A 19849-nucleotide genomic window follows, 5' to 3' on the forward strand; every position below is an offset into this window, starting at 1 on the left:
GGGGGGGGGGAATACCAGGCGGGCGGGGCGCACCTGGACTGGGGATGACACCGCTGCTGCTGCCTGCTAGTTGGGTGCATGTTTTAACTTGTCACGTTACAACCCAATAGCTACTAATAATCTTACATTTTGGATATTGGGTGAATTCCATATTTGTGTTGGCAAATTTCCTAGAACTCAATTGTTTTAATACCTTTCTCTATAGCCAAATATAAAGGCAATGGATATATTTTCACATACTTAATGCTAAGTAGGAAACACTGCTAACACTAATACTGTATAATAGTAATAATACTAGTAGTACTGGGAAGCGGGGTGTCCTCCGAAGGGCCTGCAGCGCTAAACACGCAACCAGGCTAGTTCTTTTTATGCAGTAAATAGGCAAAAAATATATACCCAGCTTTACTTTTTAAGTAGCATTTTATAATAAATGCTCATTTTTCAGGATGAAATGGTGCCTCAAGTCTACGTATGAAAAGTACCAGTGTGAGATTAATTCTGAAAACGGATAAATATTCCACATAAGCAAAAAGGAGTCCTTTTTTTAGTCACCAGTTTGAGATACAGTCACAAGAGTTGAAATGAGACACTAAGCAAAGTGTTCTTGGCTGAGGAAGATATCCATGGTGTATCTGGAGTCGGCTCCACAAACACCCCCACGTGGAAAGCGCCCAGTAGGCCTGGTTCCCCTCGAGATGCAGGGTCTTGGGGAAAGCCCTGGGTCCCCAGTGCACTGGGCCAGTGGCACCAATTCACACCTAGATCAGTGGGGTGGATTTCTCGAAGGGTAACGCAAAGCCCAACGTCACGCAGGCATGACGTTATGTTGGATGCACTAACACAACCAGCACAGCAACTACTCCTCCAGGGCACACAGATGCCACTAAGACAAATGAGAAGAGAGCTCACAGTAGCACCCCTGGTGATGCATTTTTTAAACAAAAGGACACTAAACATATGTCCACCACCAGTGCTAACAGCAAGTCAAGAGTGACTAGCACTGGAAAAAAAGGTTTCTCATACCACAGGGCTGACACCATTCTCAGGCTGAGGGCTGCTGTGCAGGGGGCTCAGACACTTGCCAGGAAGGTGGAGGCGAAGGTGGACACCACTGTGGGGCCAACCCGGGAAGCACTGAGGCCAATCCTGAAAGTCCAGGGAGCCTAAGGCCAGGGAGAGTTACCTAGTTCAAGTCCTGCTGCTAAGACAAAATGTGAATCTTACACAAATGTAAACTTCAACTTTTCTCATTTAAAAAATAAAATGAATAGCACAGATTGTTGTGAAGATTAGATAGGTTCAATCCTGTGAAAGAACAGCAGAGGCCTGGCCACAACATAAATATTTGTTCAATATTAGTTTCTTTAGTAACTTAACTGGTTCAAGGTCTTAAAAGACCCACCACAGAATTGTTACAGAGCAGCAGTTCCTAACTGTTTCAACATCTTAGTCTACTGATTAGAATCCATGATTGAATAGTATACTCTCCAGAAAAATGCACAATATACAAAGCTTTACAAGGGATTTCAGGAAGTTCACAGACACTCTTTAAATCGGACTCAAGGTAAAGAATGTTGGAAACACTTAACAAATTAGTGAAAAACTAAATTTGTGTAACAAAAATGTCTTGTGCCAACAGATAATGCTTAAGGCTCACTGTTATGCTAAGCAATTTAGTGAATTCTTTCACTCATCTTTGCAACCACCCTTTGGAGAGAAGTAGTGCACATATTTATCCCTTACAAAAGTGGGGGGGAGGGGCCTGAAAGACTGATCAGCACATCCTGTATTATCAGGACAATAAAATAGTCTTTAAAGGATAATGCACCAAAAAACAAGCCCAGCGTTTAAAAAAAGTACTGAAATGAAAGCGCCGGCCCACGATTTCAGTACTGTCTTATTCAGACCCACAACAGTGGTCTTGGATAGTAAACCTGAAAATGCTAAGTAACAAATCCTCAGACCAAGCCCTTGATTTCCCAGAAGAGGCAAGGGCAGGCTCAATCAACAAAGGACCCCAGCCAGAAGAGCAGAAAGTGTGGACTGCCAGCCCCTTTTTTGCTTGGGAGCGAGTCTGGGGCCAGTCTTCTAGGAGCAGCTGGTCATGGGGCGGGACAGGGGGTCCCGGAGCTCTCTGCCCAGTCTACAGAAGGTCTGGAAAGTGCAAACTAAGACAAGCACAATACTTTTTGCTGGAAAATATCCATGCTAAGAAATAAAAATGGTGCCTTTCCAGCACCAAATACTTTAAAAGTGAATAGATCAGCTAAAATGTATAAAATTAAATCTTATCAGTAGATGCCATCATTAATGCAGAAACACAGATCATATACACAAGGACAGGCAAAGAAACTAAATTATGATGCAATCAATGCTATCCTATAAAAATTAGATTAACAAAAACAGCCTATTAGGAATGACAACTGGTGCACCATGGCAAGCGCATTAAAGATATTGTCTGCAGCCCAGTCATCAATCTCTCACCCAGCAGCTCTCTCATCACACTGTACTAGGTCTGTGTGCCTGAGGAACTGATGAGTGCCCCACACATGGGAGCCACTTTGCCACTGGATCCAATGCAGATCCAGCTCCAGTGATGCCAGCGCGTGCACATTGCTGAAGCACAAGCTGTATGGTTAGCTTCATGCGGCATCACCTTGACAGAAAGAAGATTTATCATCTTATTACACGACCTTCTCATCCCACATGTAATAGCATCCGAACGCACCACCAATCACGAACGTATCTAAATCCCTAATGGGGGCCCTCCCTGGTGGCGCAGCGGGTTAAAGCACAGCACTAAGAAGCTGAAGCAACTTCCGCATGAGTTCGCTCCCTGCCTGTCCCAGAGGTGATCCACATAGCACGGCAGACCTCTCCTGACCAGCCCGCTGCTCCCCTCAGCAGTGGACTTCATCGATCTGCCTGTTCTGCTCCCCATTCTGTCTCTGGGGAATCCTCTCACTCTCCGCATCTCTGGCCTGTACCCCAGTTCTATATGAATGAATAAATATTTTAAAAATATAAAATAAAAATAAATCCCTAATGGACACTGCAATAACTGCTAGGAAAATAAACATGAGTCTTCATTAATGCAAAATACTAATGCTGTATCTCACTGAGTATACTCAAATTCAGTGTTACTATGAGCAAAATTCTAAATTCATTCAGCAAGCATATCCTGGTGAGTGAGTGCTGTAGGAAATAAAGCACTCTAACAATGATGCCCACAATGATTAGGGAATAAAAAAGAAAGTATCAGCCTAAAACATAAAAACCACCCATTGCTTAGATAGACACAGAAACAAGACAACCATCAGTTGAAGTCTTTTAAGTAGGCAGTCAAGTCAGGACTCTGCTAATTTGTCCCTTAAGATGCTGAAACAGCTCTCTAGGGATCAAAATTAAGACCTGTATCCATTATGCTGGGTTTTATCTTCCATTGTGAATGGCTATTATAGCAAGAATCCAAGGTTCGACAACTATCTAAACATGAACTTGTTGTGACAACTATTCCTGACTTTGTTAAATCACTACCACCCTATCTCTGCTGTCTTGGTCCTCTTCATTTCATGCAAGGATGACAGAGCTGCTCCCAAAGTGGAGCTCTCAGCCTTTCCCCAGTCCACACTGCTCTCTGCTGAGATGCATCCTCTTAAGCATTCATTTGTAAACCAGCCTATCTGGAAAGAAGAAGCCCGCAAAGGCTCCTCTGTGCTAAGCATGTAAGCCTAGTCTGAGAGTCTGAGTCTGAGCTCCAGTCCCACTCTGCCTCCCCAATCCCACTAACCTGTGCTCTTCATTGACGTCCTGCGGTCACCTTCTCACAAGTCCCCGCTCCTTCAGACCCACTACCTACATGGCTTACAGGGAGAGGCACCTGCACACCTGGAAGGTACTCCTCAATGCCTGCCCTGTGTTATCAGTATAACTCAACTCCTCAAAACCTGCACCAAGCTTCCCACCTGGAAACATTCTGTTTTAGTCTCAAGATACTGACATTCTACACAGCAAGTGACAAGTTCCTCCTGTAATGCCAGTACGTGCAGTGACTACTCTCGTGTGTCATTTTCTGACTGACTTGAGCTAGAGCTCACAGCCAGATTACACACAAGACAAAGACAAGCACAGAACTTGCTCAGTGATGACAGCCGGCTCAGGTACCCAGAAATCAAGCAGAACAATAAGCAGCTGTCTTTCAGAAAACTTCACCATTAAATCCTCATAAAGGAAGGAAAACAGACAGGTGTACACACCACTGTCATAAAAGGTGAGACCCACAGCACAAAAGAACCCTCCAGGATCACTAACCCTGGGGCCTGAGTTCTAACGGATGAAGCACTGGAGACTTATCCTGCTGAACCGCAAACACACCCCACACGCCCACCAGGTGACCACCAAAGGACCAGGGCATCAGAAGGCAGAGCTGAGAGCATTGTGTCTACCACTCACCCAAGACTTTCCAAGTGTTTGCTCCCTATCTGCCCTTGCAGAGAAGTCCAGCGGTACTCTAGAAAACATCACCTGAGGACAGCACCCCGAAACAGTTCAGATCCGTGGATCATGCATCCCAATGATCCTAGGGAAAGGCACACTCCACACTTGGACTCAAACTTACCCCCTTTTCCCCCATTTCAGTTGCCAACATCCATACTCGCTGCTGATTGCCAGCTCCTGCTCCTTGCAGCAGCCCAGCATGCTCTCTGCTGGTGCCCAAATACCCTACGCACCACCGAACCCCCCTAACTTCTGGAACTGTCCTAGAGGGGTAAGGCAAGTCCCGTATTTTGCTTCCTCTGTGCATGTACTTGTTACTCCTTTAAAAACACATACAATACAGCACATTTTTAAAGGGGCTCTGGGGAGGGAGGTAATATTCCTATTTTATACCCTATGGGATATAAAATATTGATAGCTTTTAAAAACGGGATTCTCCTTACCCCTACAGGCCCTCTCCCGGCTTCAGAAAGATGTTGTGGTGGCTGTGATGCCACCGGCAGAGAGCATGCTGGGGGGTCACACAAAGCAGGAGTTGGAGATCTGCAACAGGCCTGGGAGTTGTGGACCTAAAAAAGAAAACAGTTTTAAGTTAACACGCCCAATGTCCCCTCATGCCCTGGTTACCGGGGGCACTCAGCACACAAGCGGGCATCTGCGCAAATCCTCCAGCAGATGGCCTCTGAGATCTCAGAGAACAGGGTCTAAATTCTCTAAAGACAACCTCTCTGCATTGACCAGAGGTGTTTCCTTATTTCAGAGAAAACAAGCATATATGACCCTTTTGGCTCCAACTTTAAGCTGGTCCTGGCATAAAGCAGTATGGTGTGTGCCCCTCAAAATAACCAAGTAACGGTGCGACACAGTGCCAAAGCACAGTGGCAGTGCATGCTCTGCTAGTGACAAAAACGCAAATTCAACAGTGTCAGACAAACACAACTGTGAAATGAACCAATAGTGGACAGATTTAGCTTTCAGAAGAGTTTCTAATGAGATGCTAGAGGCATCAAGACAGGCACTTGGTAAGGAAATACTCAAGAACACCGGAGGAGGAGGGGCAAGGAAATCCTACCGTTTTTCTCAAAGTCCCAATGTGATTTTGTAACGCTACAGTGAGGGAGACAAAGGCTCAATACCAGAGGAAAATCAGGGTGCTGGTCAGAGTCTGGCTGTCTCGCAGGCCGGGTCAGCGCGATGGAGGCACAGAGCAGCAAGTCCAAGGAAACAGTTTCTCTCGGGGGCAAAACCAGTTTGGTAACTATCATGTCTCGATTTTGATCCCCCACTAAATCATGAAAACATTTTCCAGCAAAAAATTAGAGAGCAACTTCTGAAAGCCAGCACAGTCCTCGTAAGTACCCAAAATCCCCACGTAATAAGCTTGTCCCCTCTCCCACAGACCAGAGCATGTAACATTTCCAAAAGTCTTAACCCATTCAAGTTCATATGCTTTTAAATAAGTGAAAAACCCCATAAAATCCAAATGCTCATACCAAATGCTCATACATGATACTCTGTTCTTAAAGCTGTTAACAAACTACGGACTTTTTACATTAAGTCATTTTTAGGGCGTCCTGTTGCACATTATTCCCTTTGAGAAGCAAAAAAGTCACTCTCTAATAATTTCTTGTAATCAAAGATTTTAACATACCCTCCCCCTTTTTTTGGTATCTGCGGGCAGTTCCAGGCACCACACAGAACACTGCAGCCAGGCAGGACCCCACACCTTCTCCACCACACCCCCTCTTGCCCACACCAGCACTTCAAATCCCAAAGTGAAAATTCAGCTGTGCAATCAAATGTTGAGTACACTCAGTATTTTTTATGATAAGCTTCAAGTAAAATTTAAATTAGTGTTAATCTATGGCAACAGTGAGATGACTCAAATTCTGACTTACTCAAATCAAGGATTTTAAACAAAAAGACACCTAATAAAACATTTCAAAGTAACTTGGCATTTTTTTCATAAGCAAAAGTTCAAGTAATCATCAAAACACTTGAAGCATGAGGAATCATTTATAAAGGTATTTTTGTTTACAACTAAAAAAAGTGACAGTATCTCAGTTTACCTAATTTTCTTTAGTCTTCTAGTGGGTTTTTCCTAGCTCTTTACACAAACATCCACATATAGAGTAATTACAAATTTCTAGCTCTAAGGAATCAAGTTTGAATAAGACCTTACCAATATTCTTGTAGAGCAGTTCTCTGCAAAAATCAGATTCTCTCAAAGTTTCTTAAGCTCATTTTTAAAATACCAGAATACACAGTTTTCTGCACTGAAAAAACTTCACATATAGAGAATACGTTATTAGTAAAATAACACTTTGGTAAATATTTTGTGGAAATAAATGTAACTGAACAAAAACTTTTAATACCTAAGAGTCCTAAACTTCCAAGAAATTTGGTGGAAATGAATTACCCGACTTCACAGCAACCATGAGTCCTTAGACGTTTGGCTGCTGCATGGGCCATAATGACTGTCAGTCCACAGTGAAAAGAGACGGCTTAGAAAACTGAATCAATGGGGCCAATAAGAAGCTCTCCCCTTATTTATTTTCAGTCTCCTTTTGATTTCACTTATGTAAGTACCCTCCATTTATAATAAACTGACATTCAGATTATGCCAACAGGCTGCGGTGACAACATGACAGCTGCTCCAGGGAGAGGTGGCCGTGGCGCCCCCCACCCCCACCCCCTCCACCAGCTACCATCCGCTGCCTCAGAGCCTTAGAAGGATTAGATAAAACCTAAACTCACATTCACAGGCAAGGTCACTCAGCCCTCACTACTGTCCCCCACTGGTGGCTTACTCCAGCCAGACGGCATCAGTGGGCCGACATCTCACTGACCACTGTTAAGACTCTCCAAGTAACATGGTCTGTATTTTAAAAGAAAGAAAAGGAAAGAGGGGGAGAGGCATGGCCTCCAGAAGAAAACTCTGGCGTCAAATCACAAGTGTACCCTTACTTGATGCAAAGTCCAAGGGTAAGAAGAGTGCTGTGCTGACAGACACAAACCCATGGACGCCAGCTCGCACAGCACCGGCTCGGCTGTACTGCCATTTCCTCTCTGCATAACCTTAAGGTCCTCACTAACTAGCTGAAAATGCTGATAGCAAACTTCAAGATCCTCCACAGCATTACATTACTCAACACTACACTCAGCACAAAGTTGCACCTTGTGGTTCCACCCTGTCAGGGATTAACCAAGAGGGCAGAGGAAAAAAAGAACTACAGGATGATAGAAATAAAAGACAACCACTGTTCAGCTGCACAGAAATACCTGAGGCATTTTTCTAACAGCTGGTTTTCTCTGGGCTGTTTACATAAAAACTAAGCCCTCGTTTACCTTTGCTAAAAGTCATTTTGAAGATTCAAAAGACTAGTAATGCTCAAAAAACGGCTATGGGTTTGGTTATCTGCATGTCAACCTCTGGAAGACAAGAAGAAACTGAGTTGTGAAGTACCTTAAGGATGGCTTTATTATTTAAAAATTAATTTTATATTTAAAACGTAAAAATACCAGCTGCCCAGAGACAGCTGCCCAGAGAAAGGCAGGGCGCTGGCTCGGCACCTGCCGGGCTGCGGCCAGCACGAGTCTCACACCCCTGCTCAAGGGTTGGAAAACTTGAGCCAGTGAATTTTTTCCTCTGAACGTGGCTTCATGCAATTAATTATGTGCGACATCTCCAGGGGCGCTACACTGGGCCAGGCAACACAGCTGGTTTCTGCCCTTGCAGAGGCTTCTGCCCTTGCAGAGGCTCGGAGCTCCGTGGCGGCAGCAGAAGCGTGAGCACTGTAACGCCCACAGGCTGGGGCCACACAGTCCACGCTGCAGCCTCGTGCTTTTCACCTAAAAACCAACCTACTTACAAGTTAGCTACTTACACCTCTTCACAGGTAAATAAAGCAAGGTTAGGACATGGTTAAGTGTCGTGGTCCAAGGTCATGAATGACAGCAACTGACAAGACACACTGCTGTCAAAGTCAAGGGTTCAACCCTCCTCTCTGCCCCAGAATAAGCTCGGATTCCTGCCCCCCAATGCATTCAGTGCGAGGCTCGCTGAGTATCAAAGCAGTGCCTGTGTCCTAGGCACCCACACACTACGTGTGGTGCAGGCGGCAACGAGGGTCCGGCCGGGACAACTGTGGCGGTGACATGCGGTCTCCAGGTCAGTGTGTGCGCACAGGCGTTGTGTCCGGGGTGCACAGGGCGCCACCCCCATGGGCATCTCCCAGCATTACTGGGATCTCTCACAAAAACATGAAGCGATACACTACTTACTGATCCTCTGTAAGCTTTCATTTTTAAGAAGGAAAAGCAGCTAATTACCTTTAATCTACTCTCTGGGTCTAAACTGGGGGCAGACAGGACAATTTCAAAGGTAGACAAAAGCGCAGACCCTAAGCTGAAGCTTGCCCTACGGGCCCTTGGGGCTCTACACGCTATCTACTCTGGGGGCTGGGTGATAGGGACAGGCCCGAAATCAGAGAGAAATGCCAATGATCTCCCCCCAGCAGATCCACTGAAGAGGGCTATGGCATTAAATCTTCACCACATTCACCGCAGTAACAGAGAGGTGCCCTCTCTAAGCCATGTGCTAACACTGGTGCGCTCGGGCCCGCAGCCACTCACAGGCGCTGCACGATGCATGGCAGTTACTGGGAATACCAGGTTCTCCCCAGTGCAGACACCCTGTTCAGAGAAATCTACAAAAGGTTTCATTATAACAACTTTCCCAGCTTTAAGAAACCAAACAGGAGCCAAAATCAATCAGTGGTATCTGTTCAGAATAATATTTGTAATAATTAGATGTCCTACCTGGTAATTAATTCAATTATGATCGGTAAAGAGTTGATAATTATATAACTCTAGAAACCAAAATCATACCTTTTTCTATTGTATCAATGGTGAAATCTCATCAGGAATCACAAAATCTCCCACGTAGGATATTAAAGGAATGACTTGATTATGCTGTTAATGAGGAATCAGGTGTGAGCTGGTACTACTAGAACCAGACAAGGAACTTCTTAATGTTACACTGAATTAAAATGATAATCTCAGTGAGCTTCCAGTTAGCATTCTCAGAATCCATAATTATTTCTAGACAGCAAATTATCTCTACTATGCCTAAAGGCCTGGATTTCTATAAAAATGGAATTTTACTGTTTTTTAGTGACAAGAAATCCATCTTTTAGGACAAAATCTGAATGGCTCCCTCAACACCAACCCTGTTCAGAGTGCCCAAGAGAGGACTGATGTCCACAGCTGTCTGCCCCACTGGAGCCCAAGGCCACGGAGAAGCGCACCTGTTGGTCCCCACCACGCGGCTGCACGCGACCAAAAAAGCACAAAGCAGGGGGTCAATAAATGCCTTGCCTATGGGTGATTATAACCTGAAACACCTTGAACTGCACTCTGGAATGTAACGCTCCTTGGTGATACCAACTCACTCAAGAACAGAACTCTTGAGGCAAAGTCACACAGTGACCGAGCGCAGCCGTGGACCGCAGGGAGCTGAGAGCGCTGCACCACGCTCTCCCGGCTGCGCTTCAGGGAGCCCTGCTCACGCTGGCCTGAGATCAGAGGCCCCATGGACAGGAAACAGGTGACCTGAGACCACTAGGAAGAAGTGGCAGCATGTGGGCCATGGGGTGCTTTGGGGAGCGCCTGCAGTCTGGCCCAGCACTGCTCTGTGCACAGGGCGGCTCCTGGCTTCCTGCTGAGCATAAGCAGCTGCCTGCAGCCTGTTTGTGGCTGCCCCTACGCTCTGCTCTGAGGCAACTCTGGGTTTGTCCTTTCAGCTCTGCCTCTCTGCTAACTGCGTCAGCCCCTCAGTTCGTCTTGTAAAGTCAGGCCGCAGTGACCACTGCCCATGGAAGGCCATTCAACATTACTATTCTTTTTCTAAGTGCTTAAGATTTGGCTGCTACTTAAATGTTTGAGTTCAAAGGCCCAAGGTGCAAAGGGTGGATGGCTCCACCCTTTCTCCCTGTTTCTAAGCACACACTTCCAGAATTCCACCTTACTGCTCTGCTCTTATAAGCCTTCCCTGACTTCTGACTCCCTGTTCCAGAGATACTCTTGTTTTGGTCAAATAAACCCAGATTTTTCACGTTATTGGGGAAATGAAAATGAAAGCTTAACAAAGGACATGAAATTCACTTTCCTGCAAAAATCTCAGTTCCACCAGGAACGCAGTCACACTCTCCACCACTATAGCTACCACCTACCCTGCCCCCAGGGAAAGCATGGGCTCCACTACCTGGAACAATGCCAGATGGCCGTGGCCTTATGTGTTTTGATGGTTGAATGTTGACAGAGCAGAAGCCAGGGAACCCTTCCCCACAGGCAAGATGACCGCATAAACAGGCGTCTGCAGTGGGACACCTGAGTTGGAGTGCAGAGACTGGAGTTGACCAGGACAGCAGAAAGACACCACCATGGCGGTGGCCACGGACACACATGGACTCAGTCTAGGGGAAGTAACCGCAGAGCCGAGATGACAGCCGAGAGCCTTCCATCTCACACAAAACTAGACCATGAGCTGTTATCCAAATATTTGGCACTGGCTGTATATGTCTCCTCAAGCCACTTCTCAAGCGCTAAGCTCCTGGTACACTGAGTCCTGTAAAGTCTGACTTCACAGGGACTGGAAAGAACTCCACTGGCTCACCTCGCACTCCCCAAACACACCCCTACTCAAAGACTGTAGCAAAAAAGCTGATTCTCAGTGGTGATACAAACATTGCTCCCCATCACAACCCAAGCCAAAGGAAAAAGCTGAAGGACAGAATGCAGAATCAGCTAGCCTGCAAAGTGACCGGGTCTGTCTTCTGTGGCTCGTGTGCCACACATGGGATCTGCTGTGGGCAACACCAGCTCATGCTCCTCTTTAGAAAGCCTTGCCGAGAAACCGTGCTTCTTCCTGCTCGTCTTTTCTCCTTCTAGCTTGGGCAGAAGCTGAACGGGGAATATCTCGGGTCCTCCTCATCTATGAGCTTATCTTTTCAGGAGTTCAGACAGAACTGCATTCCTTCCAAGGTGAACACATCATCATCTGTTTCTCTGACACAAGAGACTGCATGCTGACTACGAACTTATACAAGACGTGAGGCGTAGCAGAGTGCGATTTCGAGAGAGGCCTAAACATCCTGCACCCTACTCTCCTACCCCTTTATGGCTTCAATGTGTTGTACTGGACAATACTGACAACAGAAGCTTCAGCTTTGATGGCTGTCAGTCCCCTGAGCAATTACTGTAACCCAGCAGGAAGCTCTGCCCCAAGCAGCAGCTCTCATGCAGCCGTCAGTCCTCCACACAGACGCTGCTCAGACGCGAAGGCACGGCAGCTAACACGCACAACTGTACAGACGAGGTCCCACATCTTAGAGGGAAAAGAAACATCTTCGCAGTTTTAGGTCACAGCTTTAGCTTTTCCGTGGAGAACTGGTATTACGCCTGCTGACAAGCACACACAGAGACAGACAGCAGCCACTAGGCAAGAGCGGGCTCCTCGGGAGACACGGCCACCGCCTGCATTAGGTGTCCGCCAGCGTCTGGAAGAAACCTTTCAAATGAAACACAGAATGAATAGCAAAGACCTCAAAATTATAAACCATCATGTGGCGTAAAATCTGAACAGAAAGCATTTTGTTTACAAAATTAAACCACAAGGCCATCTTACAAAACCACTGGGAAGTTAAAAGCAGCCTAGCAAAACTAAATAAACCTTAGGGGAAACATGTTTGATTTTCTTTTAAAACAGTAAGCATGCATTATTTATGCAATCCTTTTTTAATAAAGAAAAATAATGGCATGTAATTTTTACCTATAAATCAGAGGGTAGTAAATGGTCATTGGGGTCATTAAAAATGACAAGGAAAGGAGATGCAGAAAGACAGGTCTTTACCGACTGCATTACTCTCTGTTGACTGGAATACCACAGACAGCGTGTCAGAACACAAAATACTGTCCAAGTGTCAAAGGGCTTTGGAATAAGGGTCCTCAGATCACATGTATGGAAACATATCTTCACAAAGCTCAAGATTTGCTATTTCTCTACACCCAAGAACGTAGACAGTGGTTCACAACCTTGAAGTTCAAGAATCCCTAAGATGAAAAGTTTTCCAAAGATCCCCAAATGACAACCTTTTGATAATACTTTAAGTATCAATTGCTTGAGGAAACTGTACATAGAAAATAGTGATTCTGAACTGTGCTGTTACCATTAAGCACTTTTTGAAACTCACAGCAACATACTACTGAATTTGAAAAGCCAACTGCACGCACATGCATGAGGTGCGTTCAGGCTGAGAGTGTTTACGTGCAGACCTTTACAAAACCTCCACAGACGTGCAGGGATTCAAGCCCCAAGCATGGGAACCACTGGTCTAAAAACCAAGAAATCGGAAGGCGATACCCTCAGCACCCACACACGCGTGGAAAGGAGATAGACTGCTTCCCTCCCCTGCCTCCCACTACTAGGAGGCCACCAAAAAAAGCAAAAAAGCTCAATGTGTACTTCACAGTGGCTAAAATGTCTAGTAAGTAAATTACAGCTGCCACTGGAAACTAATCCCTGGCCATTTACATTCGGTATTCCAAATGATCAAAATCCCAGTTTTACTGTGGTCTCTACCATAGCTGAGAAGAAACAAAGTACTGGAGAAACTTAAGGGAATCCCTAACATTGTCGTCAAAACACAGACATAAGGCATGGAACCTTGAGAAACGTTATTTGCATTATGAGCTTTACAGTAGTCACTGTTCAGTGCGGCAGAGGTCCAGTCAGTAACCAGTTCGCGTGAGTGCTGCAGACATATCAAGTCACCAGGGTGGAGAGCAAGCAAGAGACAACCGAGGCGGGGAAGAGAAGGCACGCGCAGAGTCACAGCACATTGAAAATGCTTACCAGTTTGAAGTCTTGAATGCTACAGATGAAATACGGTGTGTTTGGCCTCCGACTCTCGATATACACACAGTCTTTAAAAGAAAAAGAAAGTTTAAAACAATGGCATTTACCTCTCTGGGCACAAAGACAGGGCCCACAGGCACTGCATAAACAAATGACAAAGCACACACCTGCTCTAAGAAGTGGATAAAGGTGGCATTACTGAAAAACCCTTGGGTTCTTTCTGACCCTATTCTGAAATTTTTTAAGAATCTGATAAGCTTTATTACTATTTTCAGGCCTCCTGAAGAAGAGCATGAAAAATAACATGGGGTTCCCCACATGCTCATGTGACCAGAGGTTAAGGAATTACTTGCTCGTGGTTACAGACCAAAACAGAATCTGAAGTTCTTACTCAGACCAGAGGCTCCACATCTACACAAAGAGAAATGGCCATGCCAAGTGATACTTCACTTTCAGTAGATCTTTGTGAGGACATAAATCAAATACTCAAGACTAGTTTGAACATGCTATTACAATAAATATTTCACCTAAACCAAGAAAAAGCAAATCTAGTTCTTATGGATAAGCTGCTACTGAATTTTAATCTAAACGCATTTCATTTTCTAACTGTAAAACCAAGGCAGCCAGTCAGAGAAGGACTGAACCATCGGTTCCCAGGAGGAGGCGCTGTCTTCACTCCCATCTGACATGGCAGCAGCTAGGTAACATCTTAGATGTGCTTAGCAGCTGGTGGCTAAGCAGTAGCTTTTTCACAATCAGGTTGAGGTACTTTACAAAAAACTCATGATTTAAGGGAAGCAGCGGCTATGAAGAGAACCTCCCCACACCTACAACCCAACATCATAAAGCTGAGGCAGGAAAGTCTATGTTACCTGCTGAGAAGCAAAGGCTCCTGACAGTGTAAATGCCATTTGTGGGGTCCCTCCTCACCACCCTTCACAACCCGTCTGTCTTAGGACAAACTCAGACGCTTGGGACACAGGCAGGCTCCTCCACTGCCTCACCTGACACGTGTTAAGAGCAAGATAAAACAAAGGACAGAGATTTGGGGCCACCCGCGCATGCCAGCACAACACAGAGCAGCCAGAGGCAGGCATCGCAGCCCCTCATGAAAGCGCTTCCTCCCAAGAAACTTTCTGATGGATCTAAGATTTTGGTAGCTCAGTCTTTTCAGAAAGAGCAAATCTGAATGGCGCTGGCTTAGGCAGCAAGAATGCCCAGTTCCTCAACAACAGACCCTTGGTCCCAAGGCGCAGGACGCTGAATAACTGGCACATTTTGCAACTAACATTCAATAAACTGATCTCCTTGAGGGCAAAGAGCTTTTCCTTAATGTCTCCTCCCACCTCTAATTTGGGATTCTATTAAAAAATTGTAGCTTCAACTTGCACAATTTTGGAACAACAAAGCATTCTTAATGTCTGTGTTCCAAGTCCAGCTGAACCCACATCTGGTATTTCAGATCTCCACACCCTTATTTACTCAACTCACTGTAGCTGAGAGCTAACTGCAACCTATACACCCTCATCTCTGTCCGGCCACTCGAGAGCGGCACCTTCTGTCTCAGCACAGCTACTATTCACTGACTTCAAAATTAACAGGTTATGTTCTAACTAATGGCTTCTACTTTCTTAAAAGACGAAAGAAAACTTCATTACTTGGTAAAAAGACACACCTCTTTCATTTACAGAGTTACCATAGCAAACCTTGTCATCTGTAAAACTGATGATAGTATCAATGATCTCTATATGACCTACACTTGCATAGGTCCAAGAGGCTCATCGCAAAATTAAGGGACAAAAGCTTATGTGATCACATATAAGCAGAAAATGAATGAACCAAGGTCATGGGATCACCTGAATATTTACACCATGTCAGGCTTGCCATAAAAATAGGGAGAAAAAATACCTCACTTTATCATCCACCTAAATGAACATATTCTAATAAACAGTTTGGAATTCAAGTCACACTGGGTTTAAAAAAAAAAAAACTACTTATAAACTTATAATCACTCTTAATAATTTTTAAAGCAAGGTTAAAAGGAGGCCAAATACTCAGAAGAAACACTTCCTTCAGTTACGTAGTTATTTAAGAAAATAACTTTTTAAAAAAGATTTATTTATTTATGCATGCATGCAAGAACTGGGTACAGGACAGAAGGGTGGAGGTGAGAGAGTTCTCCAGAGACAGAGTGGGGAGCAGGGGAGAAACAGGAGAAGTCTGCTGCACCCTGAGGATTGGCTCCCTGGGTAGGGTTGGAACTGGTGCTGCAGTGGCTGCAGATATAGCACTGAGATTTGTAACCCCTGTACCACTAGGGAGGCCCTAAGAAAATAACTTTGTATTGATGTCTACAACTAACACAGCAAAGGGCTATTTGGGAACAGAAAATGATAGGGAAATCAGAGAGTGGTGCTAAAACCTCAGTTGGAAGATGTCCCCGGTAATCTTTTAAAGGCAAAATGACTTGCAAGAATTTTCACACTATCTGGGTGCATGGATTCATCTGAGGCTGGATATAAAATTGGTTTCAGTCAGGTGGATCAGGGATCCTCACCAGAAAAACCCCTGTGGCCAACACAAGCACTCCAGACACTGTTTTGTTTGTTAAGAAAAGCCCCCCTTTTTTAAACTTGAAAGAGGGCAATTCTGAAAAATCTGAGCAAAGCTGCTGTGATCCATTAAGTGCATAATGCACATTTTCCAAATTACCATATAAAATGCATTTTTGCCAGATTGGAGCAAAGGACTGCTAGAGGGCAAATATACATACATAAACACACACACACACACACTCTCACTCACTCACTCACTAAAATCAGCAAGCCTGAAAGGGAACAGAAAGATGACTAAAGCTATTACACCAATATCAATTATCCCAAACAACTCACGAAATCTAATTTTTTCTTTCCTGGAAGTACCTGAAAAAGAACCAAGAGTCTGCCAGGAATGCCTGGGAATGGATCACATAATTAGGTGACCTCAATCCTGTGTCCATGATTTGGGTGATGTTAGACAGGACTGTTTGTAGCTGTTTCTCACAACCTCAACATAGACAGCTATGTGTCCAAAAATCTACTGTAGCGTCTGCAAACAACAGAGCATTTGCTAAGATGGGGGAGGAAGTCCTGCAAAATGCCATGGCAGATTCTAGGGGGGAAAAAGCTCTCTCCTTTTTCAACCCTCAGCAAATCAGCAGGTTTATGTAAACAGAGCAAAAGCACATTCCTCTCCAGAGTAAAAGCCACAGCCTGAAGCATCTGGCAGTTTATCACCCTGAAACAGAAAGAACCTGTCAGCATCTTTCCGAACAGCCTCCTCACAGAGCACAGAGGCACTGACTCCAGCCACAGGGAGAGCACGGCTCTGAGACCAGCAGGCACCTGCAGCCAGACTGTGTGGACAGACTCGGACTGGTCATAGCTGACCCTTGTAGAATTTCCCTCTGGTAATATGTAGAGTGGAAGCATCAGAGAGAAACAAATACTCTATGATTTCACACATGTGTGAATTCCAAAAGAATATACTAAAAATAAAAGTCAACAAAAAGATGTAAATCATATGACCCTATCAACAGATGCCAAGAAAGTATCTGGTAAGATTCAACGTCAATTTATGATGAATAGCCTCAAAAAAACAAAACAAAACTTTGAATAATGGAAAAAATCTTAACATAATAAAAGCTGGATAAGACAAACCCATAGCTAGTATAATTCTCAATGGTGAAAAACTGAAAGCTTTTCTACTAAGATCTGGTACAGAAAGAACATCTATTGTAACCACTACTATTTGACACTGTAATGATACAAGTCTCAGCAAAAGCTTAAAGACAGATGCAAGACAATCCTAACTTTCGGACATGCTGCTGATGTTTTACGAGTAACTGCTGCAACAACACCCCAGCCCATTCCCCACACCCTCACCCTTCCCAAATCAATCATAGGGCTACCTGGATTCTACAACTCCGTAAACAAAGCGGAAGACCAGCCTAACAGCAGTGGGCTCTCACTGGGTAGACTGAAATAGTAGGTATTAACCACGGTTTAACGCTTGCGTTACTCAAAGAATGTGGTTATTCATCACCGCATTTTATTTTTAAAATGCTTCTCAAAAAAGTCCCCTTAGGGGCCCTCCCCAGTGACACAAGGGATTACTGTGAAGCACTGTGCTGTCCGCAGCCACTGCAGCACGAGTTCGATCCCCAGCCAGGGAGTGAATGATCCCTGTGGCACAGCAGACCTCTCTTGTCTCCCCTCTGCACACCTAAGCAGTGGATTTCGGTGGATCTGGCAGCTCTGCTCCCCACTGTCTCTGGGGAATCCTCTCAAATCCCCACTCCCTGCACCTCTGTCCTATGCCTTAAAAACCCCCTTACTTGTAACCCAACTGAATCCCTGTTATTGAAAAGATTCTAGCCAGCGTAATATCCAAACTTCAGTGAAAAGATGGAAGAGCTCTCTTACAGATTCTGTTTGTGTGGAGTGTGTGTGCCACAGAAAACACTGGGAATCTGAGTGGTGGGAATTTATTTTAGAAATCACTGTGGGAAAGTGTCTTAGGACAGGCATCACAGAAATGGGGAAATGGAATCTCGAAACTGCCCTCTCTTGCTGCCTGCTGTGTCTACCTTTCTAACTATTAAGGCATATAGTAAACCTACCAGGCCCCTCCAATCAGTGAGAATCATGCCGAGGAAAATTAACTGCACCATAAAATCCCTACCAAATGGAGGAAGACTGCTAAGGAAAATGATGACACAGGCTTCATGCAAAGATTCCAAGTGGAACATGGCAGAAAGTGAGCATTTAGGAAGCAAACAAAGAGAGAATTCAGGAACTTCTAAAAACACAATGACCAGTACCCATAGGGAAAAATAACCAATGACAGGTAGGCTGCAGTCACGAGTCTTCTCTCCTCAGTGGCTCACAGCAAACAAGCTGCTAGTCTGACCCTGTGGCTCACTTCCTGTGGAGCAGACTTCAAGCAACACTGGCTTGCTTTCTGCTCGGTTCAGAAAACAATGCATGGGCGCCTGGGCTTTTACAATAAATGGTTCAGCCAATTTGCGGTGTTCACTGAAATACACAGGAGAATTCACAATGCCTGAGCTATAATTCTTACTTGGCAAATGATTTTATTATAAACTGGTATCACAGTGAATCCATTTTCTTTACGGGTTTTCTGCTACTGTTTAATGGACTGTCAGTATAATTTAGATTTCATCTATTTAAACCCATTCAAGCTTGGCTCCTGATTGTACAGTAAATGGAACATATTTCTATCCAACAAAATTAATGACAGTTAATTGTAGTCTGTCGTTCTCAATGCTGTAAAGCAACGGCTCCACTGGTCAAGCATCCTGCTACAAAATTCCACCATTTCTTGTACTTTCCAGGCGTGCACACCAGGAAAGTACACTGGTCTTAGACCAACATGCACATTCATTTCATATTTCTTCCCACTCAAATACTTACCAACTTTCAAGAAAGAGGTTTAAACTAGACTGAGAAAATAAAGGTGAACAGAGAGGTGCTCAAGAGTATGATTATTTAAGTCAACAAAATTAAAGATTAAAATGTTCTGCCTTATATTTTTGAGCTATTGGACAATTTTCTAATTAATGGTCCAATCGGCCGCAATGCCCACATCGAGTGGAAGTGATAAAAAGTAGGTCAAACGCACATGTAACTTGATGTGCAGACAAGGCAAAGCCTCACTCAGTAGCCGCTGCGACTGCCAGGGAGGCTGCTGTTCCGTCGCCAGACAAGGAGGCTCTGCCTTAAGTGACTCCGCAGCGTGATTAGTCTCTCAACTAAGCATCGGCATGAGAGACACTTCAAGGAGAAGGCGACAAACAAAAAGGCATCCTATAAGAAGCATCAAACCAAGACCCAAATAATAAGGCAAGCATCCGGAATTTGTGACCCCAAAACTTAACTGCCAGGGTCACAGACTAACAAAGCACAATTCACGTGAAAATAAAGGAAAGGGAAACCACAAAGCTCTCCTTTTCATTCCAGTTTTCACCACCAGGCTCTACATCTGCCCAGCTGGCTTCCGGTTCCCTCACCCCAGGCACAGCCAGCCACGCCCCATCCGGGAACCCTCCAGAGCTGCAGCCTCAACACAGACCGCGATCTGGTCGGACCTCGTCTCCATGATCTCATTTCCACAGTCTTTCAAAGCTTCCCCACAGCACCCCTTACGATGTGTCCCACAAGTCAGCCCCTACCCTCCCTGCCTGTCTCCAAAGCACACTTTTGTCCAAATGAAAGTAACTTTCCCCAAAATGAAGGACTCAAGGATGAGAGTACTATTTTTGTATACAGCCCCCTCCCCCCCCCCACCAGCCACCACCTTGTCCAGCCGGGAACACCAGCCACTAACAGCCTCTGTGCCTGTGTCATCTCGATCTCGCAGCTACAGGGCAACCCC

The 19849-nt window shown here is 44.9% G+C and overlaps 1 protein-coding gene across 1 annotated transcript in view; it reads right to left on the bottom strand.

The window, feature by feature from the left end:
* Positions 1–19849, bottom strand: part of RERE (arginine-glutamic acid dipeptide (RE) repeats) — a 193365-nt gene that overhangs the window by 159423 nt on the left and 14093 nt on the right. The window contains exons 2-3 of the mRNA XM_004679306.2: positions 13412–13482; positions 4941–5066 (exon numbers count right to left, since the gene is read on the bottom strand). Of these exons, the coding sequence (XP_004679363.1) occupies positions 4941–5066; positions 13412–13482 (197 nt within the window). The remainder of the gene's footprint in view (positions 1–4940; positions 5067–13411; positions 13483–19849) is intronic.

Source organism: Condylura cristata, unplaced genomic scaffold, assembly GCF_000260355.1.
Source record: "Condylura cristata isolate star-nosed mole 26May11 unplaced genomic scaffold, ConCri1.0 scaffold00008, whole genome shotgun sequence".
In the NCBI taxonomy this organism is placed as follows: domain Eukaryota; kingdom Metazoa; phylum Chordata; class Mammalia; order Eulipotyphla; family Talpidae; genus Condylura; species Condylura cristata.